General features: G+C 31.8%; 1 protein-coding gene and 1 long non-coding RNA gene across 9 annotated transcripts; one reads left to right on the top strand and one right to left on the bottom strand.

Annotated features, from left to right (window-relative positions):
* The first annotated feature begins 1641 nt into the window (after nucleotides 1-1641).
* On the top strand, nucleotides 1642-23774 carry LOC116777220 (eukaryotic translation initiation factor 4 gamma 3-like). Of its 7 annotated transcripts, none has more exons than XM_061526256.1 (29): nucleotides 1642-1784; nucleotides 6578-6603; nucleotides 6950-7080; nucleotides 7478-7590; nucleotides 8456-8590; nucleotides 9795-9856; nucleotides 10194-10379; nucleotides 11307-11369; nucleotides 11779-11861; nucleotides 11934-12720; nucleotides 14840-15214; nucleotides 15305-15652; nucleotides 15731-15861; nucleotides 15934-16090; nucleotides 16317-16489; nucleotides 16657-16860; nucleotides 16931-17071; nucleotides 17150-17234; nucleotides 18181-18530; nucleotides 18889-19065; nucleotides 19152-19311; nucleotides 19402-19467; nucleotides 19888-20167; nucleotides 20276-20462; nucleotides 20604-20780; nucleotides 20879-21037; nucleotides 21114-21345; nucleotides 21425-21526; nucleotides 21612-23774. In XM_061526256.1, exons 1-29 carry the CDS (start codon nucleotides 1729-1731, stop codon nucleotides 21695-21697), a joined length of 5232 nt encoding a protein of 1743 aa, XP_061382240.1. In that variant the 5' UTR covers nucleotides 1642-1728; the 3' UTR covers nucleotides 21698-23774. The 7 variants fall into 7 exon arrangements, with proteins under 7 accessions (XP_061382240.1, XP_061382239.1, XP_061382238.1 ...); XM_061526255.1 differs by having other exon boundaries at nucleotides 6905-7080; XM_061526254.1 differs by lacking the exons at nucleotides 1642-1784; nucleotides 6578-6603 and adding an exon at nucleotides 5869-6331 and having other exon boundaries at nucleotides 6905-7080; nucleotides 11934-12102; nucleotides 12181-12720.
* On the bottom strand, nucleotides 3082-9083 carry LOC116777226 (uncharacterized). 2 transcript variants are annotated; one of them, XR_009753391.1, is made up of 3 exons: nucleotides 8818-9079; nucleotides 4769-6424; nucleotides 3082-3151 (listed from the first exon to the last, which is right to left on the bottom strand). It is a non-coding gene; the product is annotated as an uncharacterized LOC116777226 (long non-coding RNA). The 2 variants fall into 2 exon arrangements; XR_009753390.1 differs by lacking the exon at nucleotides 4769-6424 and having other exon boundaries at nucleotides 8818-9083.
* Nucleotides 23775-23811: the final 37 nt, after the last annotated feature.

Below are 23811 nucleotides of genomic sequence, written 5' to 3'. Positions count from 1 at the left end.
AATATATGTTTTATATTTAAACTGTACATATAAAAAGGCGCCCTACAAATATATCACATACAGGGTAAACATTTCAAGATAGACGGATGAATGATGGTGTTTATATGTACGTGTGAATGGATCTGACACTTTCACGCAAAAACCTGGATAGATTTAAATAAAATAACAATTTATTTGTACTGTTGTATTATCTAAAAGGTATTAAAACCAAATAAAAAATAGTATTTAGAACTTCTAAATTTAAAAGGTATATGTTTAAAACATTAAATTTTTAACTAATTGTTATTTGACATAAATTAATTTAATATGAAATTTGTACCGAAACTTAGTATAAAACGTAGTCTTGCGTTGAATTTATAATGTAATATATGGAATCCACAAGCATACATACTTTTATATAAAGCTTATAAATTAAGAATAATAAGAGATATTTTCTAGTTTTAAGAGAAATAAGTTTATTCTGTATATACAAATTAAATCTTTATTAACTCTACAGCAACATCGCCATGTGCAAAATTATTGAGCACCCAGCAGTAATAAAAAAAATTCCTAAGAGTTATCATAGGAAATTGAAATAAAACAATATTTTTAAGATAACAATACACTTCTTTATTGAATTATCAATTTGATAAACGATAGTGATAGTTGCGTACAAAACTTATATGATTATGGCAAGCTTTAATATCGCAAAACACGAAAGATACAGAATACCAAGCTATAATAAATTGTTACCCTTTAAAAGTTTTTTAGGTATGCCCCCTTTATTATTAATTCTGCAATGCGATATGTTACAGATGAGCGAAATTATTTAAAGGGTTGTAATAAAAGTCTCAAATTCATAATTTATAAAAAAAATTATTATATCTTAATTTTACCATATTAGTCCCATAAAAAGAAAAATATTTTTTTATTTGAAAATAATAATACCAGATGACTTGATAAATTTTGTAAATTATCAATCGCTATTATCAGGTGACGAGAAATCACACGTATTTCTAAAGCATTATTGCCATATTAACATAAAGCTGCAAGGATCGATATATTATTAATTTAGTATTTACTCATTTTAAAAGGAAAAACGAAAACTTTATTTAAAGAAAATATGATTTTATAGAGAGTGTAATATCTCATTTTTAATTTTCAGAACCATAGATAATTACTTGTTTTCGAGCTCTATGCATCTAGTCATAGTCTCTTGGCTATGTCCAACGAAAAAAAATTGACATGCGAAGCATTGCATGCGTGACGTGAGTAGTAGACGTGAACAATCGAATGACACTTTTAAAGATTTAAAAAATATATTCTCATACACATATTGTTGTTGCAGATTAAATATTTTTACAAATTTTTATTAATATTACATAGTAACAATTTATTATAAATACTGATAAATTAAGTGTTGAAAAGAGTATTCCAGAGTCTAATAGTGACAATTCCGTTTGTTTATTGGTTAACATCCGCCATTTTGTACTGTCGTTTGTTTAGTGACTGGCTCTCTTTCCTAGTGATGCTATACATTTCTCCAAACATATTGTGACTTTGCATGTGGTGTACAATGTTTTTGCTAGAAACGTTGCTTTTCAGTGTTTTAATTTGATCTCGTGCTAGTTGTCAAACTGACGTCGGTTTAACTTTACGTATTGCCGGATGTGTCCTACAATCGGTTAGGGCTATTTAACGTGCCACCTAGAGTGGTGTACGTGTTGCGAGACCTATGCTGCCGAGAATATGAGTGGCAACGGCAATCAGGTGCCGCTGGCGCCAAGTCAGCGCGGGCCTGGATCGTATCCTTTTTCAAATTTTGTTTATACTAATTTAAAAGTATTATTATTTACGTAATATTATCTATTTCAGCTTCTGATCGTGCCGCATTAGCGAATTTATAACGTTATGTTATTTAGTGTAATCAATTTGCAAAGTTGCAAACTTTATTAACCGTCACCCTATTTCACGAACATAATATTTTGAAGTTACAAAATGTAAAAACATTTTGAAGGTAGATTTGTATATAGCTTGCATTAAGGTATCTGTTCGCCAGAAGTGTGCTTCATTACATTGTAGTTCATAATGTGTTACTATTGCTTCTCTTTTATACCTGTGTGCTTCTTTCAGCGTGCAGTTCAAGCTGCTTATGTTAATCCAGGTAAGTCCCCTGCAATTATAAACATCTATCTAATTGGTAAGTACAATGAAATAAAAAAAAAAATTTACTTTTTGAGTTGTAGGTACTTTTGTTGAATGTCCATTTTTATTCATTGTAGTTAAGACATTCATGTCAACTTAGAATAAAGAAGCTAAAGCGATGTTATTTTTATTACTGATTGCGATGGATTATATTTGCTAATAGTTTAGTGGTTGAGCCTTTATAGTGACTAAAACAATTATTGATAATCATTTTTCTATTATTTCATGATTACTTTATGAACATGATATATTTAAAATGAACATAAGTTTTTCAATATTTTCTTTTCTTACTTATTATTTTAATACAAGTTATATGTCAAATATACTAGTAGTTTCATAGGAGTACTTATTTAGTCTTTACATAATGTGTTGACCCCTGATTATAAAGAAATATGTAAATGGATTCCTTATCTTTGTTCAGATGTGATTATTAATTGACATAGTTAGTGAAATAATTTCATTAATAGGGTAATCAGAAACAAGTACAGTATACATCAAAAGCTAATTGCTTTCTATAATGTCAACTTTGTCTATTGCAAACTTTTCTTGTCTCTGGTTACAAAGTAAAAAAAATTGTTATTTTTTATGCAGACATATAAGTATTGTTTAAAATAATTATATCAAAATATATAATAACTTTCTTCATTCAAAATGATGTCTTTGTTTAACTAAAAACAGTAACTGTTAACTACAGAAGTTACTTTTGAGTAATTGGTAACAGTATGTTCAAATGTATGATACTACACTTAAAGTTATCTATTTATGGTAGTGAAACATAATATGTATATAGTTCATTTCCATAGAAATGAACAATCTTGTAAACAAACATGATCAGCTGATAATGACAGAGACTTGTCTATGCCACTACTGATGTGAGCACTTTTTAAGATGCCATCCAACTTTTCTTCCTTTAAGACGTGGCTAACGTATTTCATCCATTGTTCTGCTCCAATCCTTGCCGACCCTTCTGTAACCAAATTTTTCGTTTTTGGTAGTTTGAATGATTTGTTTTGTTTTTTCCTACATATGATTTTACTTATTCCCAAACAAGTTCAATAGGATTAAGTTCAGAGTTGTACATAAGAATGAAGTAATTGTGGTCAATTGCTTTGTTTACAAGATTGCCTAATACTATTGAAATTAATGATATGTATCAATTTCATAATAAGAAAACTTCATTGTAGGAGTTCTGTGCTCTGTGGTAAATTGTCGACACAACTTGTATTTTAATGATACAGTAATAACTGTATGAACCATTGTCAGCTATAATAAACAACATCGGTTATTTTCTTGTACATGATGATAGTCTATACAATTTTTTAGTGTATGGTGCTGAATGTGTTTGTTATATTGTATACTAGACTTATTTTATGGACACCTTAAATTTGTCTTGTTAGATATTGATTGGAAGTATCCAATATTGAACATTAAAGCCATCTTTGTTCAAAGTCGTGAATAATAATAAAAAATGTTATTTTCCAATGCTTTCAAACACCGTCAGATAAGATATCTGTTGTTCTGTGAAATTTATGTAAACTAAATAATATTTATTGTATTTAATGGTATGTTTACAAATGTCAAATGTTAAGGAATGTGACAAAAAAGAAAACAAAGTCATTAAGCCAATGTACTAAGTTATTAAATATACAAAATGAAAATGCAGATTGCTAATTGATTTTTCTGCCTCAGAATTTATTTTTTTATGTTTGAGTTTTTATAATTTCATTTTAAATAAACAATATTTACGAAACTAAACAACAGTACAAATGTATATTGGCAGAAATACATTAAAAAAATAATTACAAGTACTGAAGTCTAGTAGTATGCATTTTGTATTTACTTAATAATTTTTTTTTAGTTATTGCCCCCACATCCTGTTAATTTTTTTTAAACATATAGCAATAGTGAAACTTAACAAAATAATTGGAATACAATTTGAATGAATTATTAAATGGAAACTTTTTTCATAACATGGATGACGGACATAAATTGAAAGAAGTTATCGAATTGGCTATTTTAATAATTTAAAATGTTTGTATCAAGTTATATTGGTCGAACTAAAAAAAATTTATAAAGAATTCCTCATTAATTCACATTTATTTCTGAGGCAGCATAAGTTGACAGCATTCCAAATGAAAAGTCATAAGTATCCACCAAATTAGACATAATATTTCACAGGTTAATGTTTCAAACAATAAACATATCATGCATTAGTAAAAGTCTTATGAGTTACAGTAACATTTCATTTGACTTCTAAGACATCCTGATATTGTCACATTTGGAATAAATGTATTCATTGTTAGATATGAAAACACGAGATTATATAATTTGCTTAGGCTGGCCTGGTATAAAATATACACTTATGACTATCCATTTGGCATGCCCTGTTGAGCACTTGAATCACAACTTGTTTAGGGCAGTGAAAATATTTAAAAACAAAAAATAATGTTCTCTTATTAGTTACTAGCACAAAAAAAAAATATAAATTCTTAAAACCGACATATTATCATAATGATATTTTCAAAGATAAATTGAATAATTACATATTATCTAAGTCTGGCGCGAGGAAATTTAGAACTGTTACCTTTTTGGTTTCGATGCTCATGCTTAAGCCCAATATATTTGAATAAATTCATATTGAGTGTTGTTGTCCGATTCAATATAAATATTCCTTGATCGTCAATCAATGTCCCAATTCGCTTCTAGAGCTTTCCTTTAATTGTGGCAAACTCGTACGTACTCGTACCACTACCCTTACACTTTTTATGCAAATGTCATTAGGGAGATTTTAGAATTATAGCTTTTTTCATAGTTAAATGTATTAAATTTATGTTGCAATAAAAATAATAAATGATAATAAACAACTAAGCCTTTCCAGCTAGAGTTGGAACACGTCTCTAGTAACGAGTTATCGAATCGACATTTCGATGTCAGTTTAAAAGAAGATTTACTTTGGTCATAAACAATAGTTCGAGTTTTTTTAATTTTGATGCTACACATATTAAAAACTGATTTAGAACTCAATAATTTCAATGGTTAGAGGAAAGCTTGCTGCATTGTGTATCGATATCACAGTAGCTTTCATTCGATTATTTTCACGACAGACTCGCATGAGGGTGGCAAGTCTGCTTTCGGTAACGCCCCCAATTCGAAACTACGGATTACTATATACCTTTGTCTCTTTCATGCGCTCTCAGCCCTTCGCATGTCACGAAATGAGATGTTCAACGGGCTCTATACTGATCACGCCATTTTCCATTCCTTAGTCTATATCACGAATAAAATATAATTTTTAATAAGTAAATAGTAGTATATCAGTGCGCACAAGTTAGTTATAATAAGAGTTAAAAACGTGAAAGTGTTTTGGTTGTAATAATTTCAGCGCGAACGGTTAGCCATGTGCCGCGCCGTTTCCTTATCGATTTTCGCTATGCTGCATTAAATTACTATTTAAATTGTGAATGCGGATTAGAAGTATTTTAACATTATGCCTTACATTTACGGGTGTCAGAGAAAACCACGATTATAGTTTAGTGTTTTTAATATTTTATGGTGCTTATTTCCTCACCTCGAAATACACAAGAAACATTTTATAGCACTTTTTGAAATGTCAACCTGAAGCAATAATAATTATATACATGTTATATTTATAATAGTATGAGAATATAATGTAGAGATCGCCACATGCCGGTGACCGTGTCTCCATTGTTCTGGGAATGGTTCAATATCTGGCTAATACAATTTTTGAAGAATTTATATTATGAAATTAAGATGGTCGCTCTGAGAGGTGGTAACAGTTCATTGAGCACTGTGACGCACGGCTGCGGGATTCACGGTGGACAACAAAATGCCCTGGATTTGACACATCGTTTACAAACATCGCTTGGAATGCAACTCGGGACTGCGTCGCATGCGGTTGGCCATCACACTAGCCATTTAAATCACGCCAGCCATGGCAATCACTCGAACCACGGCAGCCATACGAACCACGGCCACGGAAACCAGTTGAACATACCATCGCTGAGTAACGTGTCGGTGCTGATGCCGCAACAGAATGCAGCCTCGCTCAAGCACGAGCAGAATACGCGCTATTCTAGTTCCAACTGCATGCTGCAATCGCACCACTACAGACGGTTGACGCAATCTAGTAAGTGGCCTATGTCACTACACGCTCACGGCATACGGGCGCTTGTTTGATTCTTGGTATAATTCCGTGTATTATTTCGATGTGCCATTGTTACTGCAATAATAAAAAAATAATAATACCATAAAATGTACGTACTTCAAATTATTATGCTCGTTGTAATATGGGTAATGCACCGTGAATTGACGATTGTATGCTATACGCTTATCGTAATTGTTTTGCAGTAAATTTCCTTAGCATTATTTTCAGTTATCCTCGGGCGTCAACACCACACAGTGAGTTTGAAGTCAGCCACGAAGCTACTTACCAAATATTAGCAATATTTATATGAATAACACCCATACATATGCCCCATTAATGGTTTAAATATTGTTTAGAAAAAAATGTTTAAAACAAGGATTTTCGTCAATACTAGAAAAATTATGACATTACGTCTGATTATGCTTTAATAGTGAAGATCGACTTTTTATACTTATCGCTTTCTCCTAGTTTCCATTTAATATATAGCAAAACAGAAATTTCTAAAGAAATCACCAAATAACGACTGTATACTGATGAATATTTTTCGTTCGATAGTGTTATTAGATCATTACAACAACATAACGCAAGTGCCCGCTTCAGGACCGGAATGTTACCATCCGTCGACGGGTAACGGAGCATATATGTCCACCCAGACTCAAAACATGCGAGGTCAGCCCTCACAGCCGTCAGCACCGCCGGCGCCTCAGCAGGACATGTCCAAGACAACCATGGTAATAAGACATTATAAGTAAAATCTCATTCAAAAACCTTTATCACGGTTATACTCATTAAAACATATGTAGTTAATATAAAGCCTTCATTATTATTGAAATATCTACTATATCGTGTAGCCAGTAGCCACTGGCGTTGTATTCTCCTAATAGAATTAATTTAAGTACTCACTAAAGGGATTATCGACACATGGTCGTAACATGGTATTTTAGTTACGATTGCATACATTCTAATCTTATATCATGGCTTTCTTAACACCTGTAATTTTGATAGCATGTCCAATACAACGGAGTAGATTATGTTTTGGTTTTAAGTAACAAATAACAAAATGTAAGTGTTTGTAATGTAAATGTTAATAATAAATTGTATTATAATGAAAATATTAATTATTTACAGGCTGGTTCCACGTACGTGTCACCTCAAACCCAAACTCCGCCGTCGCGGCCCCAGTATCCAAACTTCCCCTACAGAGCTTCCCAACACGCCAACAGGCCTAATTCGCACCCTAGGTAAAGATAACAACCATAACCATAATACATTTTCTCATGATTATATATCTGATATTCGATTTAAATTTATAAAATCCTAAGTAATTGTAATCTGCGAAACGAAATGAACAGAACGAAATCTAGTCCGTTAATAATTCTTAGAAGTTGATAAAAAAAAAACATATAATAGGCAGCGAATAGCCTTAGAAACAGTAATCATGAATAATAAGTCTGCTTAACTACAGCACGAGATGTAAAGTTACGTCTAGGTCAGTGTTATACTTTTAATAGACCCGTTGTTAATGAACCCTAGTAAGATGTGTGGGGTGCCGTCGCGACAAGTCATTGGTTTGGAAACTCGTACAGTAATCGATTGTTTACATCGATTCTGTGCAACAAGTTCATCTCATGTTAAATTTAACTAATAAACTGAACCATATACTCTAGTTGATAAACTTTTGAATATTAACATTAATTGAAATCATTGAAAATTTACGATTCCTTTTTTTTTTGTATCAACAATCAATACTAACACTAATAGTTATGTAAATCTGATAAACAACCTAGTGTCTATTCTTACATTTACATATTTTATTATTATTAAATGTAACAGTGTGGTGTTATTATATATTTTGTTTTCACATATTATAATAAGCTCCATTTCTATAGTGGCACACTTATATTGTCATATACTTTACTCTGAGGGTTGTCAACCCTTTGCATATTTTAGTCATTCTTACTAATTTAGGCCGACATGAACACCTTTTACAAATATATATGCATTTAGGAGAATCGTGAATAGCACACTGTATTTTTTGCATAAGTGTGTATGTAAAGATCCTTTAATATTATCGATTAATGTATGTATCGTATTTTCTATATGTAGACAACAACAGCAGTACATGGGAAGCGCGGGTGCAACAACGGCTGGTCCCGTTATGTATCACCATGCCTTAGTGTTCCCGCCAACACACATGGGCATCCCACAAAGCTACCCGCAGCCGCGCTCGAGTACACCTGGGTTAGTATTGCCACACACAATAATACACAGGAATTTTGGGCAAGCTGTTTTTCATTTAAAATATTTTTAAATACGAGATCACTTTCACACTGTACCAGATTTATTTTGTATTATTTTTTGTTTGTTTGTCTTTCTGTTGGTGCCCAAAAAACAAAACATTATTTAAATTTAAAAAGAAACAAAAACTCAAGTTATTTCGGTATATAACAATATTAAAAGCGACTTACGAATTTTATGTACTCCAATTATTCCCTCGGTGACGTCAAAGCTTTGTCATTGAAACGAATGTATGAAGCACACCCAGCAAACAGAAAACGTTAGAAACGTCTTTTACTATGACTATTATTATTACAGAACAAAATGAATTACAGAAAACTCGCATATAAAAGATTCATAATAGCTATATAATTGTTAATTCACATGACAATCCGATCCGTGTAAATATTCTTTTGACCTTGTACTATTGGCAACGACCACGTCGTCGCCCTGAACGTTCCGATATATATATATATAAATTATTGTGTACATTAAAATGTTATTTTATCATTTACTTCCTCATAAATAAAAATCATTGTAGGTATAAATTTGTAGATTGTCTCGAGTCCTTAAAAGTTAACATTCGCCATGTTGTTTTTTTTTGTGAACATTGAATTTATTCCGTAAAATGAATATAAATAACAGAGCGTAATAAAAAATATAATACGTATATTTATAAAATTTCTAATTATTTACTATTATCAATACCCTCTGACTATGAATGTGTAACGCCAGAAGATTTTGATTCACTTGTCTTGAACAGGATAGTATCGTTTGACGTTGTGAATTACTGCTAAGGGTACATACAGGTTCATTCTTTAAAAGATACGGTGAGCATACATTGTATTGATATATTGTCAATGTCGTTACGTAATCCGAGCTTAACAAACCACGTCATTTTCGTATTGACAATCGTACTGTTCTAGCAATCGTAGAATTTTGATACATTAATTACGAAACTCTAATTCAACTTTGTACCACAATTCTTTCATGCCGCAATTTGATGCTGTCTACAGAAAGTCACAATATATGGATCACGGGTAATACTTTTGTTTTAGACGTGCATGGTCATTTTTAAAACAGGTTATATGTAATAATTCTATTAAATTACTGTTGTATATAATATTTTTTTCTATGTACGCGCATTGTTTATGTAATACGTTTCCAGGTACTATCAATATGTGGCGCCTTATATAAGTTATACCACTCCCGCCGGTCACACTCCACCCTGTGAGTATAATTACATAACATTATATACCTCTATCAGTTAAAGCTAATCCATACTTGTACTATGCCGTAATAGTTCACAATAACAACCGTAAGGTTATAATTTTATGTATCAGAACACATCTATGAGGTGTCTTGCTCACTTATTATTATAAGATTTTAATAGACAAAACTATTGTAGATAATTAAATAAAAAGTTTCATTAGCTCCATTGTTGGCTGTTAACTATACTGAAAACTATTTTTAAATCATTCATTTATACAATATAATTTTAAGACCATATGGAGCGTTTGATTTTAAAAGTATAGTTTAAACTAAAATGTGTATTTTTCATTGCCAGATTATTATCCAACCAACGGGCAGCAGTTGGCGGCGGGCAGTGTCGGTGGTAACGGTGGTCGTACTAACCCTGGCTCGTTGGTACCGCCGCAGGGCGCCGCGCCGGCTGCTCCCTCGCTGCAGCACCCACAGCAGCAACCCCTCTTACACGCCACCATTCCCGGTACACAAACAAACATATACAACAGTTAGTGATTTTCTATTAGACGATATTGAAAACATCATTCCGTAACAGTCATTTGTTTGATAGGCTTTTATTTTACTTGTGCTGTTTCTATAATATGTATATGGCTACTACAAAGTTTGACATTTGCTTCTATAACTTCTAACAATTGAATTGCAATTTTGCATACTTCTTACTTTGGCTTTCAGTGCAATGTATATCATAATTTCCTACTAACAAATACAATATCCTTTGTTTGTGCGCTCAAATGGTATGGATATAAAATAAAAGAAAAATCATTAAAAAAGTAATATTACATTTAAAAAATCCTCAAAATAATATCAATTTGGTAAAATATTACCTTTGTATTATTATAAACACCACATGTAAACTATTTAACTTTACTCTGATTTAAAAAATATTATAAGATATTAATATTTATTCAATCAAAAGCAAGGACCGTGTATGTAATTGAAATTCTCTGAAATATTTGTCTGCGATCCATTTCAAAGTTATATTTTGCACTTTCGTTTAACATTTAGTAGAATTATATATTGATACCGATGAATGTGTAGTTAATACATGGTTTATTGGACATGTTTGGGTTACATTGCTACATTTAAATGTACAAACGAGATCCACTTACGCCTTCACTAATACACAAAAATTATATTCCTTTAATATTTTTTGTTTAGTTATCACTAATTTTAACAAAAGCAATAGTTTTAACTTTTAAGAAAATAGCGCCATTGTATTCATTGCCGTCTTTCCATTTATACGATTCCTGTAACTAAAGTAGTCTTGTACTATTTGAAATATTTTATTGTTCTATTGAGTGTCTTGCTTAATATTTAAAAAGACTTTACGTGAATTTTGTTTTTGAAAAGGAACTGGTATGCTTTTGTTTAACGGAATAATGATTGTTACCGGGTAATTGTTGTTTGGTTTCAGGTATACGTACGGTCCCTCCAAAACGTACATCCCATAGACTTGCAATTATTAATCCCTTAACGAGTGAGTTGGCAATATTTTTAACATAATATAATATAGAGTTTGCATATTTATTAATACGCATCACGTTGGTTATATTTCGTAATATTGGAGATAAAGATCAAGGTTTCAGAACAAAAAAAAATTTTGCATAATCGAAAATAACTATTGTGCAATATTAGACAAAAAAAATATTTCTGAAGACCAGAATGAAAATAGTCAAACTAAATAAATATTATTATACTCAATCAACATCAGGCAAAGAATGTTCTGAATACATATGTTACATATTATATATATGTGTTAATATATGTTTTACATATACACGATTAACTAAAGATTTTCTTGGAATAATAATATTATTAAGAGATATTTATATACCTTTATTATTTAAGTATAAAACAATATTATAAAATGATTTTTATATTTGCAGAACAAGATATATTTTCGGAACAATGTAATAATGATAGCCAATTTATTAGTGGTGATTCAAGTGATCGGCAAACTCCTCAACCAGTAAGTTTTTGAAATAAATAATCGATACATAAAATATTTTGTTAAAATTAATGAAACATTCTTATACAACAGGAACAGCAACCAACACATAGTGCCGCTGAGGAGTTTCTAAGAATGGTTAATGAAGTAGCGAATCAGCCATCAGCTAGTGAAAGTGCTAGTAAATCGAACTTTGTTTCTAAGAATGTCGAAGTGCCTGCCACAAACGCAAGCTCCAATCAACCTCATACAAACGCAATAAGTACTATTAATAGTAATAATATAAAGTCTGAAATATTAATTGTTAATGAAAGTAAAAATGTAGGATCTGAAATTATAGAGTCCAACGAAACGCCGGTTGTATCGGCAATATCGGATAGTCCCGTTGTAGTGCCTAAAATGACTGTGAATACTAAACAACTCCAAAAGAATAGTGAACAGAATCTGCCTTTAACCATAGATAATAGTAAGATTATACCGAATAGTAAGCCACAAAAACAAAACAAGATCAAACCAGTTGTGCCTCAAGATGAAATAGAAAAGCAATCAGAAATAGTGAATTCTATAGTTCCTCAAAGCGTTCAAGGTATTATTATACAAGCGCCTTCTGAAGCGGTTAATTCCGTTTCTCCTCCGAGCGACACTCCGGTGTCGCCGGCGGTGCCTGCACCAGTGCCAGAAGTAGCGCAATCAGTGCCGGTGCCGGTGCCGGTGCCGTCAATGGGGTCAGCTCTCTCTTCTCTGACGCCTGCACCACCACAGCCACAGAGAATAAGAGAGCCCCGAGATCGAAACAGATCAGAAGATAAAGAAAAACAGACAACTAAATCTAAGGAGCAAGATAAAGATACATCCAAAGCAAACGGTCCTGTTTCGGTTGGTAAGTATTTTTTAATTAATACAAAAAAGACATTTCAAGTTTGATATAGATGGATTTTCCATAATTTATTTCAAGCCTAAAACTACACTATTAAATTTTTACACTGTTTTACACCCATTTTTTTTTTTTTACATTAACTTAATGTTTTACACTGTTTTACAATAATAATTTGGACTAGACTTATAACAAGACACTACATTGTTCTATACTAATCGCCTAAATAGCAAACTATACTTTTTAAGTTATTTAATGTGACAAAAATTTTAACAGGTAAAACAACCAAAAAATCAAATCTTATATTTTATAATAATAACAGTGTTCATTATTGTTAGAATAAGAAGTCTCGTAAGCTTCTAACTATTGTTAAATTTTCATGGATGTCTGTAAAACATTGAATACGAGAAAATGTACAATATGCTCATTCCGTCTTTCGATCCAGTGTTTTAAAAAAATAATGCGAATACCGATTTTCCTGATTATGAAAATTTTATTTCTATAGCTACAGTAACAATGACGTTTATCGTACGGTGAAGTGTAATTCATTAATTTTTATTCTGGAATATTTAACCTCTAACATAACTAAATCATTCTGCTTTTCTGTTATGTCATTAGAATTATATTTTTAACAGTAAACATTACCTTCAGTATCAGCTGGTAAAAATTCCGTATCTATTTTTTACAATGGCAACATAGCAAATGTCACAGATAATCATATCTGTGTGACGTAATAAGTAGGGTTGTTCTTTATCATTGAATATTTTTATTATTTATTCTATTAATATGCACTATAAAACATGATAGAATAATAGTTCATGAAAATAAATTAACATACTCAACATTTGTTTTTTAGCTAAGATTAAACTTCGTACACGAAACACGAAATATAAAAATTGTGTGTTTTGATTTAAGAGCTACACAAATTACTAAAGAAAATTTTATTTTTCTACCTTTAAATATTATGTAATTAAATTATAAAAACCATTTGGTGACTGTCATATTTATATAGACAACATAGATATCAAGGACTCCTATATTCTAAATCGGTTTTTAAATAATCGCTAAAACCTGAGAACCTAGCGTCGATCGATTTCGTACTTGCGCACAACACTAGTTCTACTCGGTCGACTGTCCGCATGGAACGATTCAATATGGCGGCTTTTACTTCATAGTCACTTGGAGTTTGGCTGCGTTTTAAATATTTTTAAACTTTATTAATTTTAATCTTTTTTACAAGTTGATGATTATAATTCAGCATTTTTAGTTTAGTAAATTTTTACCTAAGTTAAAAAATAAGTAAAGTGATTAAAGTGAAACGAGTGCTAAAAGTCATTCTAAATCCTTGAGTGACCTTTTGAATAGACTTTCTTTTACCATATTGCTACGGTAATTCAAAAATTGCACCTCCTGAAGGATACTCCAGAATAAAAGGATTCGCTAACTGTGATATATTAAAGCAATCAGTGCCACTTTATACTATATGAAATAAATTTCTCAGGTATAGTACAAGATAGAACTCCCACGTGGAAATACCTTACGTCTCTATTTATAGACTTCGAACTTGGTTCACAAAAAGCAATAGGCGATATCATTACTGCACTGAAAACTGATATTGTGTGCAATTAAAATGTGCCATTACTAATTTTGTTCTATTTTACGAGCGCTGTTACTATCGTCAAATCTGGAATTTAGTTAACGAGAGCCCTGCCATTTTGTAAAGCTCTGATAGCTTTTCTAGGTGACAACCGTCTTGTTATCTAATTATTTATTATTTAAATAAATTCAGTGTAGATTTCTAAATAAGTGTCACTCCTTAATGTCGTCGTTATGTTACTTTTGGTCATTGGCAATTACTTTCGCGTGTATTAGGACATGGTGATATACTACATACCTACATTAATACAGTTACGTCTTTAGGATGCAGGACAGTGATTAGACATTTAGTACAAAGGATAGTGTAGTGTATATTTTTAGGTATTGTATAAAAGTGTGAAGATATATAATGAAAGTGAAAGTAACCTGTTCTATGATTAAAATTTACTAAGATCATATGGTAGAATGAATTATAAGTCGTTTATTAACCTACAAGCTTATTTTAAAAGAAATTTATAAAATTTTTCAGAGATTAGTTCAGTTGATAGTATACGAAATACTATCAAACCTCTAACTAGTCAAGTAAATCAAAACCTGGAAGCAGATATACCAAAAAAGCAACCAGAATTAGAGACTGAGAAAACAAGCGATAAGAAACCTGAGGTTGTGATTAACAGAGAGCCTACATTCCCCGTCAAACCTACCCCCACTGCCACTGAATTGTTGTCTGCTAGTATTGAAAAGGTTGCCAAAGAGCAACCACAAGTAGTGCCTGAAGTGTCACCTAAAAAAGAAGAATCCATTACAATCCAAGCCCAAGCCAAACTAACTCAAAGTATAGCAAGTGCTGCACGGAATCAAACTGAATCTAAAATGAAAGATATTAATCTGAATAATAAGACAGGTTTGTTTAATTATAATTTTATAAAATAATATATTTTAAAATGTATTGTGTGTAATAAGGATGGTAATAATAACAATACAATTGTTTTAGATCCTGATACTGCTAATGGAAATTCCACTGAAGCTACTAAGATGGAAGCAGTGAAAGATGAAGGAAACAAAAATGAAAAAGCTGTAAAGAATTCTAAAAATAATAACAAAAAGTCTAATAAAAATTCAAATTCTGAAGTTGCTCCAAAAGAAACAGAAGCATATGAAAATGGTAAAGAAGAGATTGAAAAAATTACAAGCAAACAAGAGAAAGTTGTAACTCCGGAAGAAGAATCAACTGAAATGGCTGAAAACTCTGCACCAACTGCAGTTCCAGAAGCTCCAACACCTGCACCAGTTTCAGCACCTGCACCAGCTGTTTTTGTTCCTAAATATAAATACTCTGATGGTAAAAAGTTATCAATGAATATTTAATTTCTTGATAAATAATTTTTGACACAAAATTCATAAATTTCTTTGTTTTTAGATCAATGGTCTCCCCTAAACAAGTCTGGTAAAAAGACTTATGACATAGGTTTACTTATGCAAATAAAAGATGATCCTCTATGCAAGAACAAACCCAATGCTCCCTTGTTAGAGGCATGCAATGTGATGCGGGTAAGCTATTTGACACCTTAATGATAATGATATTAATTTTTATTCATTAGTTTACATTAAAACTTTTTTCAGACTGCGCCAATTCAAGAGCCAATGTCATTTAATGCAATTTCAAGACCAATGAACGATGCAGTGTTATTCCCCAACTTCCTTAAGAATTCTAGTGTTGGTAACAGAAACAACGCTCCGAGGGAACACAAAAAAGATGGCCGAAACTTGCCTCAGAGTGGTAAATTTGATTAATGTACTAAATGTTGAAGAAGCCCTAATATGTTTAAACAGTTCTGTTTTCAATATTTGGTTTTTGTAGATATCCTAAAACATTTTGGGAAAGTTTTGTTAAGATTTACATTTTTTTTATTTTAATTTTTTTATTCTTTTACTTTTGTTATTTTATTGTTTTACTTTGATTTTATTTTCAATACAATGCAAATTGGATTTTAATCTACACAAAGGTAAGAGCAGCGTTAAATTGACACCATCAGGTAGTGGAAGCAGTGGTCACAAACCTGTTATACATGTGTCACTCTCGCTGCGTGAGGAGGTGAAGCTTAACCAAACTAAGGATGCCTGGAGACCTACAAGGTTCAAGAAAGAAAATCTTTCTGAGGAGGAGGCCAAGACACAGGTACAGTAATAAAAAACTAATAATTTTATTTACAACAAACCAAATATTTCATCCTAAACAAAGACTTATAAAATAAAAACAAAATTAAGTTTGTACAATCTCATAATTGTATAAGACACTAAAAATTACTTTTTTTTCATAATTTATAATCTCTAAATGTGTTCTAGGACCTATACAAGAAGTTCCGTGGTATTCTTAACAAACTCACTCCACAAAAATTTGATACATTGCTGGACAGAGTCAAGTCCCTTGAAATCAATACACAAGCTCGTCTCGAAGGTGTTATTGATTTGGTTTTCGAAAAAGCCATTGATGAACCGAATTTCTCTGAAGCTTATGCTGCTATGTGCAGTAAACTTTCCATGTTAAAGGTATACAAATAGTTAATTAAACTATATTAACATAAAAATATGGGTTCCAAGTATTTTATGATTTCTCCAGGTACCTTCCAACAATGCTCCTGAGCAATGTGTCAACTTCCGAGCACTGATTGTCACAAGATGTCAGAACCAATTTGTTACGGATAAAGTGGATGAACAAGTACTCAAAATAGAGAAAGAGATCAGTGAATGCACTGACCCTGTAAGTAGCAGAACATTACGAGATTATAGGAAGTTAAAACATATTTCATGCCATTAATGTTAATTTCTTATGTTACAGACCAAGAAAAAAGAATTGCAACTTCAACTTGAAGAAGAAAACAGGCGTGTCAGAATGAGATCAGTGGGAAATGTCAGATTTATAGGTTAGTTAAACAATTACTATAATTATAACATTAATTACCTATTGAAAAAAATATATTTATAAATATTTTAATGATTTAATATTGATTGACTCATAATATTTTTCATTACACTCTAGCTTCTTGCGAAACAAAAAAGTTCTCATTAACTGCTAAATCTTTGTACCTCTTTGCTAAAAATCAAAAACTGCTTAGCGAGATTTTCAACAATATTCTTTTTCCAAGTATTTAAATACCTAAAATTTATTTAACAAAACAAATGCTTTTTTATATAAATACCCTTTTTTTAATTAATTCATAGACTTAAGTGTATCAAAGCAGAGCGAATTATTATGCAGTTTAGCAGTTGTACAATTGTTTTATTCTGATTTTATGGCCTTAACATGGCGACCTGAAGTGGTGATATCATGCAAGCGCGTATTAAACATGCTTTGTATAACTATATTTTCTGTAAATTTATTATATTGTTTTTGCCACAAAAGCAATGCATGCAATATGTTTGCATATATTTGATATGCCATTTGTTTTAAAAAATGTTTTCGTTTAAGTCCCTCACTCTTCACTTATTCAGAGATATTTGGTTAATGTCATACTTCAACGAAGTTAGTTTGTTTGTGTTGTATTAAATATACACTATAAATTTAGTTTTCTTCTGAAACAAGGTTAAATTTATTTCTAGTCTTTGCATAACAAGTTTTTATTTATTTTTCTTTTTGATTATTAAAAAAATGAGGGACTAATGTGGAAGTTATTTTTGCATGTACTTATTTCTTATTCTAAGAATAATGTTCTCTATTTTTAATTTCAGTGCCTTATGTTTTGTTTTATTTTTATATTTTTGGAACACATAAATATATATGACAATGCGAATATTTATTTTTATTAATTTATAAAGTGATACATATTACAAAGAGAATAGAAAATATCCAAAGCTTTCTTTTTGTTACAGGTGAACTGTATAAACTAAAAATGCTTACATCCAAGATTATGGTCTACTGCATGACTTACTTAATTGACAAACTGGAAGAAGAGAAATTGGAATGTCTTTGCAAACTCCTCACTACCATTGGTGAACAAGTAGAAAGTGAAGTAAAAGAGCAACTAGAAAGTGTCTTCAAGAAGATGCAGGATATTGTTGATCGTAAATCAAATAAAATAAGCAGCAGAGTGCGATTCATGATTCAAGATGTGATTGAGCTTAGAAAACGAAGATGGTTTGCTAAGAATGTTGTAGACTTGCAGCCCAAGATGATGGATCAGATTCAGAAGGAAGCTGAACAGCAACAACGGCATATTGAGGTACATATGATTATGTGAACTATCATTATTTTGCTATAATTTTTAATGCCAATTGTGGGGCAACTAAAAGTTTAAAATGCTTATTCTAGATTTTCTTGTTTTTTTCTTTTATATACCTGATGGCATCAACAAAATTTTATCATACAAATGATTAAATAACTTACATTAATGTTTTTTTATGTTTGTATAAATTTTAATTATTGAAAAGCCTAATAATGTAACAAAATAATTTTATGAATATATTCTGTTTCATTCATTATTATATTTATATAAACTTTTCGCCTCTCTCTGTTACTACTTCAATCAAATCCAAAGATTTCAGTTATTAAATCATATTCAATGAATATTATTTCTTCAGTTAATGAACGCTGCTCCAATGGGCGGTGGATTCCGTCGTGAGGACGGAGGCCGCAATAAACGTGGCGGTCGTCAAGGCTCCAATTCATTCCTGGATAACCAGTGGAAAGCCTCAACCAACTACAATCGCACCAACTACACTGTTGATACCTCTAAATTTAAGGCGGTAACACAAAAGGTGATATACAGTATTTAAATAATAGCTAAGAATAATTTTCTAGTAAAACCTGTGTACAGAACTAATTTACTTTTTATATTTAATAGAATCTTACTGATATTAAACTGGCTCCACATAACTCTGCTTGGAACCATGGATCTGGAACAAAGAATACAGCTCAAGCTAGTAGTAACTCTATGATTAGTCTGTCCAAAAATATGTACAGCATGCTTGAAAATGTGCAAGCAGATCCTACATCACTCAGAAGTAAGATTGTAAAATTTGTTATATTCAAAATCCTATATGATTTTAAATCACTTTTTGGGCATCTTATAATCAAAACTATTGTTTCTCTAGCAAAAGATCTCTCTCCTGGTTATCAACATTCAAAGTCCATCGAGCGATCAACCTTCAATTCCAGAGGTGAATTTATGAGCTAATAATAATCTATAAATACTAACCTTGTGCTAAAATTACTTTAAGTCATTAGAAATTAAGTGTTTTGTCTTTGAATACTATGTGTTACTGTGCTTTTTGTAGTGTAATTTGTAAGAATGAAATAGTATCTTTATCAGATATTATGATTCATTAAATATATATTTACTCGTACTTTTTTATTGCAATATTGCCCAGACTTAACCATTATCGGACAAGGTAAGTAACATTCTCTTAGCATTTTGCACTAGTTGTCAAAACTGAAACTTGCTTATATAAATCTACACAATTACATTCAAAATCGTAGTAAAACTTTGTCTATTAAATCCACAAAATTTTAATTCTTTATTAACACCCAATCAAGAGACAGCGGCAGCTTACAATAAAAATGGACTGGAAATTTTTCAGGAAATGGCAGTAACAGTCGTTCCGGATCAGTTGGAGTCACAAGATCTAACTCTAGCAGCCGAGGCCCGGCCACGCCTGCGCCGCCACAAGAGAATACACCAGCAGCTCCTGTCCCACAGGAACCTCTACCCGAAGCTAAAAAGAAGGCATTCAAAATGCTCATCATGGACAGATTTGTCAATCCCAACGACGATGATTTGGTGTCGGAGATCAAACAAACCGTCGCGCCGCAGTATCACGCCGCTTTGGTCACGGAGACCCTGAATATTGCACTAGAAAAGTAAATAACACTCCTCCCTAGTTTAAAGACTAAAACTAACTAGACACATGTAGTTTTTGGTTTTACTTGGGTTTTCTGTTTCATAATGCTATGGCCTTTCCCCGACAGATCAGCAAAGGAGATTCAGATTATTTCTAAAACACTACTCCATTTGGTTTCGACTGGATTTATATCAGCTGAGAACTTCGTGACTGGAATCAGCGAGATTATGGAATTCGCATCCGATCTTTACATTGATATACCGATGTTATACGAGTACTTAGGGAAGATTATAGTACCACAAATTGAAAAGAAGGTATAATATCCATGACATGTTAGATTGACTAATCGTTTGAGACATTCGAAGCTTGAACTTTATTTTCATATGCTAGTACAGAAATATATAATCCTCTGGTTGACAAAATAATTTAATGTTAATTTATTTATTATTTTACAGCATATCACATTTGTACAAACATTTAGATTATCTGAAAACATAATACAATCCAAGCACGGCCACTTGTTCTTAAAAGCAATAATAAAAGACTTAAAGGATAGCATGGGACCTTCTTTCGTAAAAACGAAATGGCAAGAATCTGGTCTTGAACTGAAGCAATGGATGAGTGAAGATCAGGTTAATACTTAATATTCTATTATCCATAATCCGGAATATTGTGTTTTATTTTTAAAAGTAATAAATTATCCCTCATTAAATAATAACTATATTTTTAGATACCAAAATGGCTAGAAGATAATAAATTTGAATTCTTGGAGGGTGGTAAGTCCAGTGAAGAGACGAAAAAGATTCTTACGCCACAAGAAACGCAAAGCAAATTACTGCAGCTCATAAATAACGACGAGAACTGTGATTGCATACGAGGATGGGTTCAGGTTTGTAATACTACCCAACGATTATACGTCATAATGACAAAAATTTGAAATTAGGCTAATTTATATTTTTAAACAGGATAATCTGGGTGCGTCAGCTAATGAAGACTGGTTTATGCGTGCTTTAATACAACCAATTTGCGAGTACGCATTATACGGAACTGAAGGACGTGATGTACCGCACTTTAGCCATGAACGTATGAATAAATACGTTCCGCTCATAAGCGAGTTCGGTGAATCGCGTGATCAACGTGAACTTTACTGTTTATTCGGAATACAGCAATTTATACATAGACTGGAACACCCTCAAGGTAAGAACTCGACACATATGAAAAAACTGTTTTATTGTTTTACGAACATTGTTTAATAATTAATCTTTGTCTTTTTCAGGGCTAACTTTAGATATATTCCAATATTTACACGAACAATATATAATATCTGTAGAAGGGTTTATTGCATGGGAAGAATCTGAGATGGAGCCGGAAGGCAAGGGTGTGTATTAATATGACCTATTAGACACACTGTGCTATAAGGAATATATGTATAATTTTAATTCACGATTACTTTTTATTCACAGCGGTGATGCTTAAGGCACTCACGTCATTCTTCACTAATATTAAGGAGGCGGAGGCCGACAACGAGGAATCTGGTAGCGAGGAATGACGCACCGCCCTGGCAGCGCGCGCCTTGCGTGCCGCCGCGACCAACACCCCCGATACAACTGATACTTCTGATACTACAGACACTACTGACACCCCTGACACCACTGACACCACCTATACACCCGACACTTCCGGTACTCCCAACTCCCCTACCGCACTGGATCCCCAAACTACACCCCCCCGACCCAGCGTCTTCTATATTTTTATATATTAGACTTAGGTGCCCATGGTTCCAACACTCATAGATATATTTATATTTTAATGCTTTACTTAACCGATGCTAGAAAAAGTTGTATATTTGTTATTCGTAGATTATTTATAAAGAGGACTTAAATTAAACTTCAAAGTATGTAATTGGTCGCTAGAATGTTGATTTAAGGTAAAATTTTGTGAATGATGATTACGATGTGGCCGTGCAATATCTTGATTCCAGGTGAAAATACTAAGGCCCATTATTCGTGTAGTTTTATGGTAATATATTAAATATAGTGATTTATTATAAACAGGAATGGGCACCACTACGGATTGAGGTTACATTCAAGTAATTGTACACGTTATAATAAGTGTACGAGTAAAGTTCTATTATTTTGAAAGGTTATAATCTCCAATGATTTTACTTCGAGGTGAAGTATTCTGTATGTGCCCATTCCTGTTTGACAATCAACATTTCAACTCGGGTTCAAGATATTGAGCGAAGGTCGAGAGCGTAGCTCTGTCGCCAAGCCAGCGATTTGAGTCCGCATGAAAATTTATGATACTGTCTGAACTAATATTGCCGACTTTATTCGAAATAATAGGTTGTTTGTATTACATTATATATATGATATATATTTATATATTCAGCTATAACGATTTTATACATGCAAATGTAAAATAATTTATAGTTTTATAATATTTACATAGTTATGTCTTTATCATAAAGAGCTCTGTACATTTTTGCTCATTAACGGATACGCGAAAACCGCCGTGCGCTGCATCCGTTTGAAATAATATTAAATAAGGACATAAATAATTAAGTTATAATTTATTTTGATATCGATTAACACATTAATTATTGTTAAAAATATATACAAAAAAACCAATCTTTCGATCGGACTGGCCGTAAATCAGACACCAATGATGACTATAACGGACCCATATTAATAAACCGTATAGATTTATGAAACGAAATAGCTAATTAATATTAATCCTTATATAAACAAATAGTCTTATATAATTAAAATAAGTGAGGAATTCATATAGGGGGTGGAAATGGCGTATTGCTGAACGCTCCGTCGCATCGGCTAGTAGGATACTGCTCCAACGTAGGTTCAATGAGAGGTGTTTACAGATTATAATATTATATTTAATGTTTGTATATTATTTTGTTTTCAATTATATAGATATAGACAGCTACTTTTTGAACTGATATAGTATGTTTAATGTATAAAAAAAAAAATAGAGATTTTGCGTATACAAAACATAGTGAATATTTTCAGTTACGTGGTGTTTTCAGTTTTTTTAGATGGATATTCACGTCGTTATGATACAATTATGTACCGTTTTGAACTGAAAATTATAACACCAAATCATGTAGTCGATAGCCCATCGACCTGTGTACTACTGAATGAAGTTCACATGTAGGTAAATTAAAAAGTAATCGCAAACATCCACAGGTATAATATATAAGAAATAGAAATGATATAACGTTATTCAGGATACGGCCGCGCGGCCGGCGGCGAGCCGTGGGCCCGGTCCTGTCGTGAGGTCATTTTTTTTTTCTTTTAATATATATTATTATTATTATAATTATTTTGCTTTCTTTTAGATATTTGATTATTCCCTGTCACTAAGCCTCCGACTGCACGCAAGTAGTGTCGTAGATCATTCTTTTTAATTATTTTTATTTTTATGTTTTTAAATTTAAATATAATTATTTTATTATAATGTCTCAGTTAGCTGAACCCAATGTCTCAAAAATCCGTGGTGATGAAACTGCAAGCCCCGTTTCTACTTTTTACTTTTCACTACTGAGTTTATTATTATGGATTATCTTGTCAAGTTAATGTATGTTATGTAAATAAACTTTATATAAAGAATACATTTTTATTTATGAAGGGCTATAAGGCGAGTTTA

This window comes from Danaus plexippus, chromosome Z (assembly GCF_018135715.1).
Source record: "Danaus plexippus chromosome Z, MEX_DaPlex, whole genome shotgun sequence".
In the NCBI taxonomy this organism is placed as follows: domain Eukaryota; kingdom Metazoa; phylum Arthropoda; class Insecta; order Lepidoptera; family Nymphalidae; genus Danaus; species Danaus plexippus.
The sequence above is the reverse complement of the archived record's forward strand: the minus strand, read 5'-3'. Positions and strand labels throughout refer to the sequence as shown.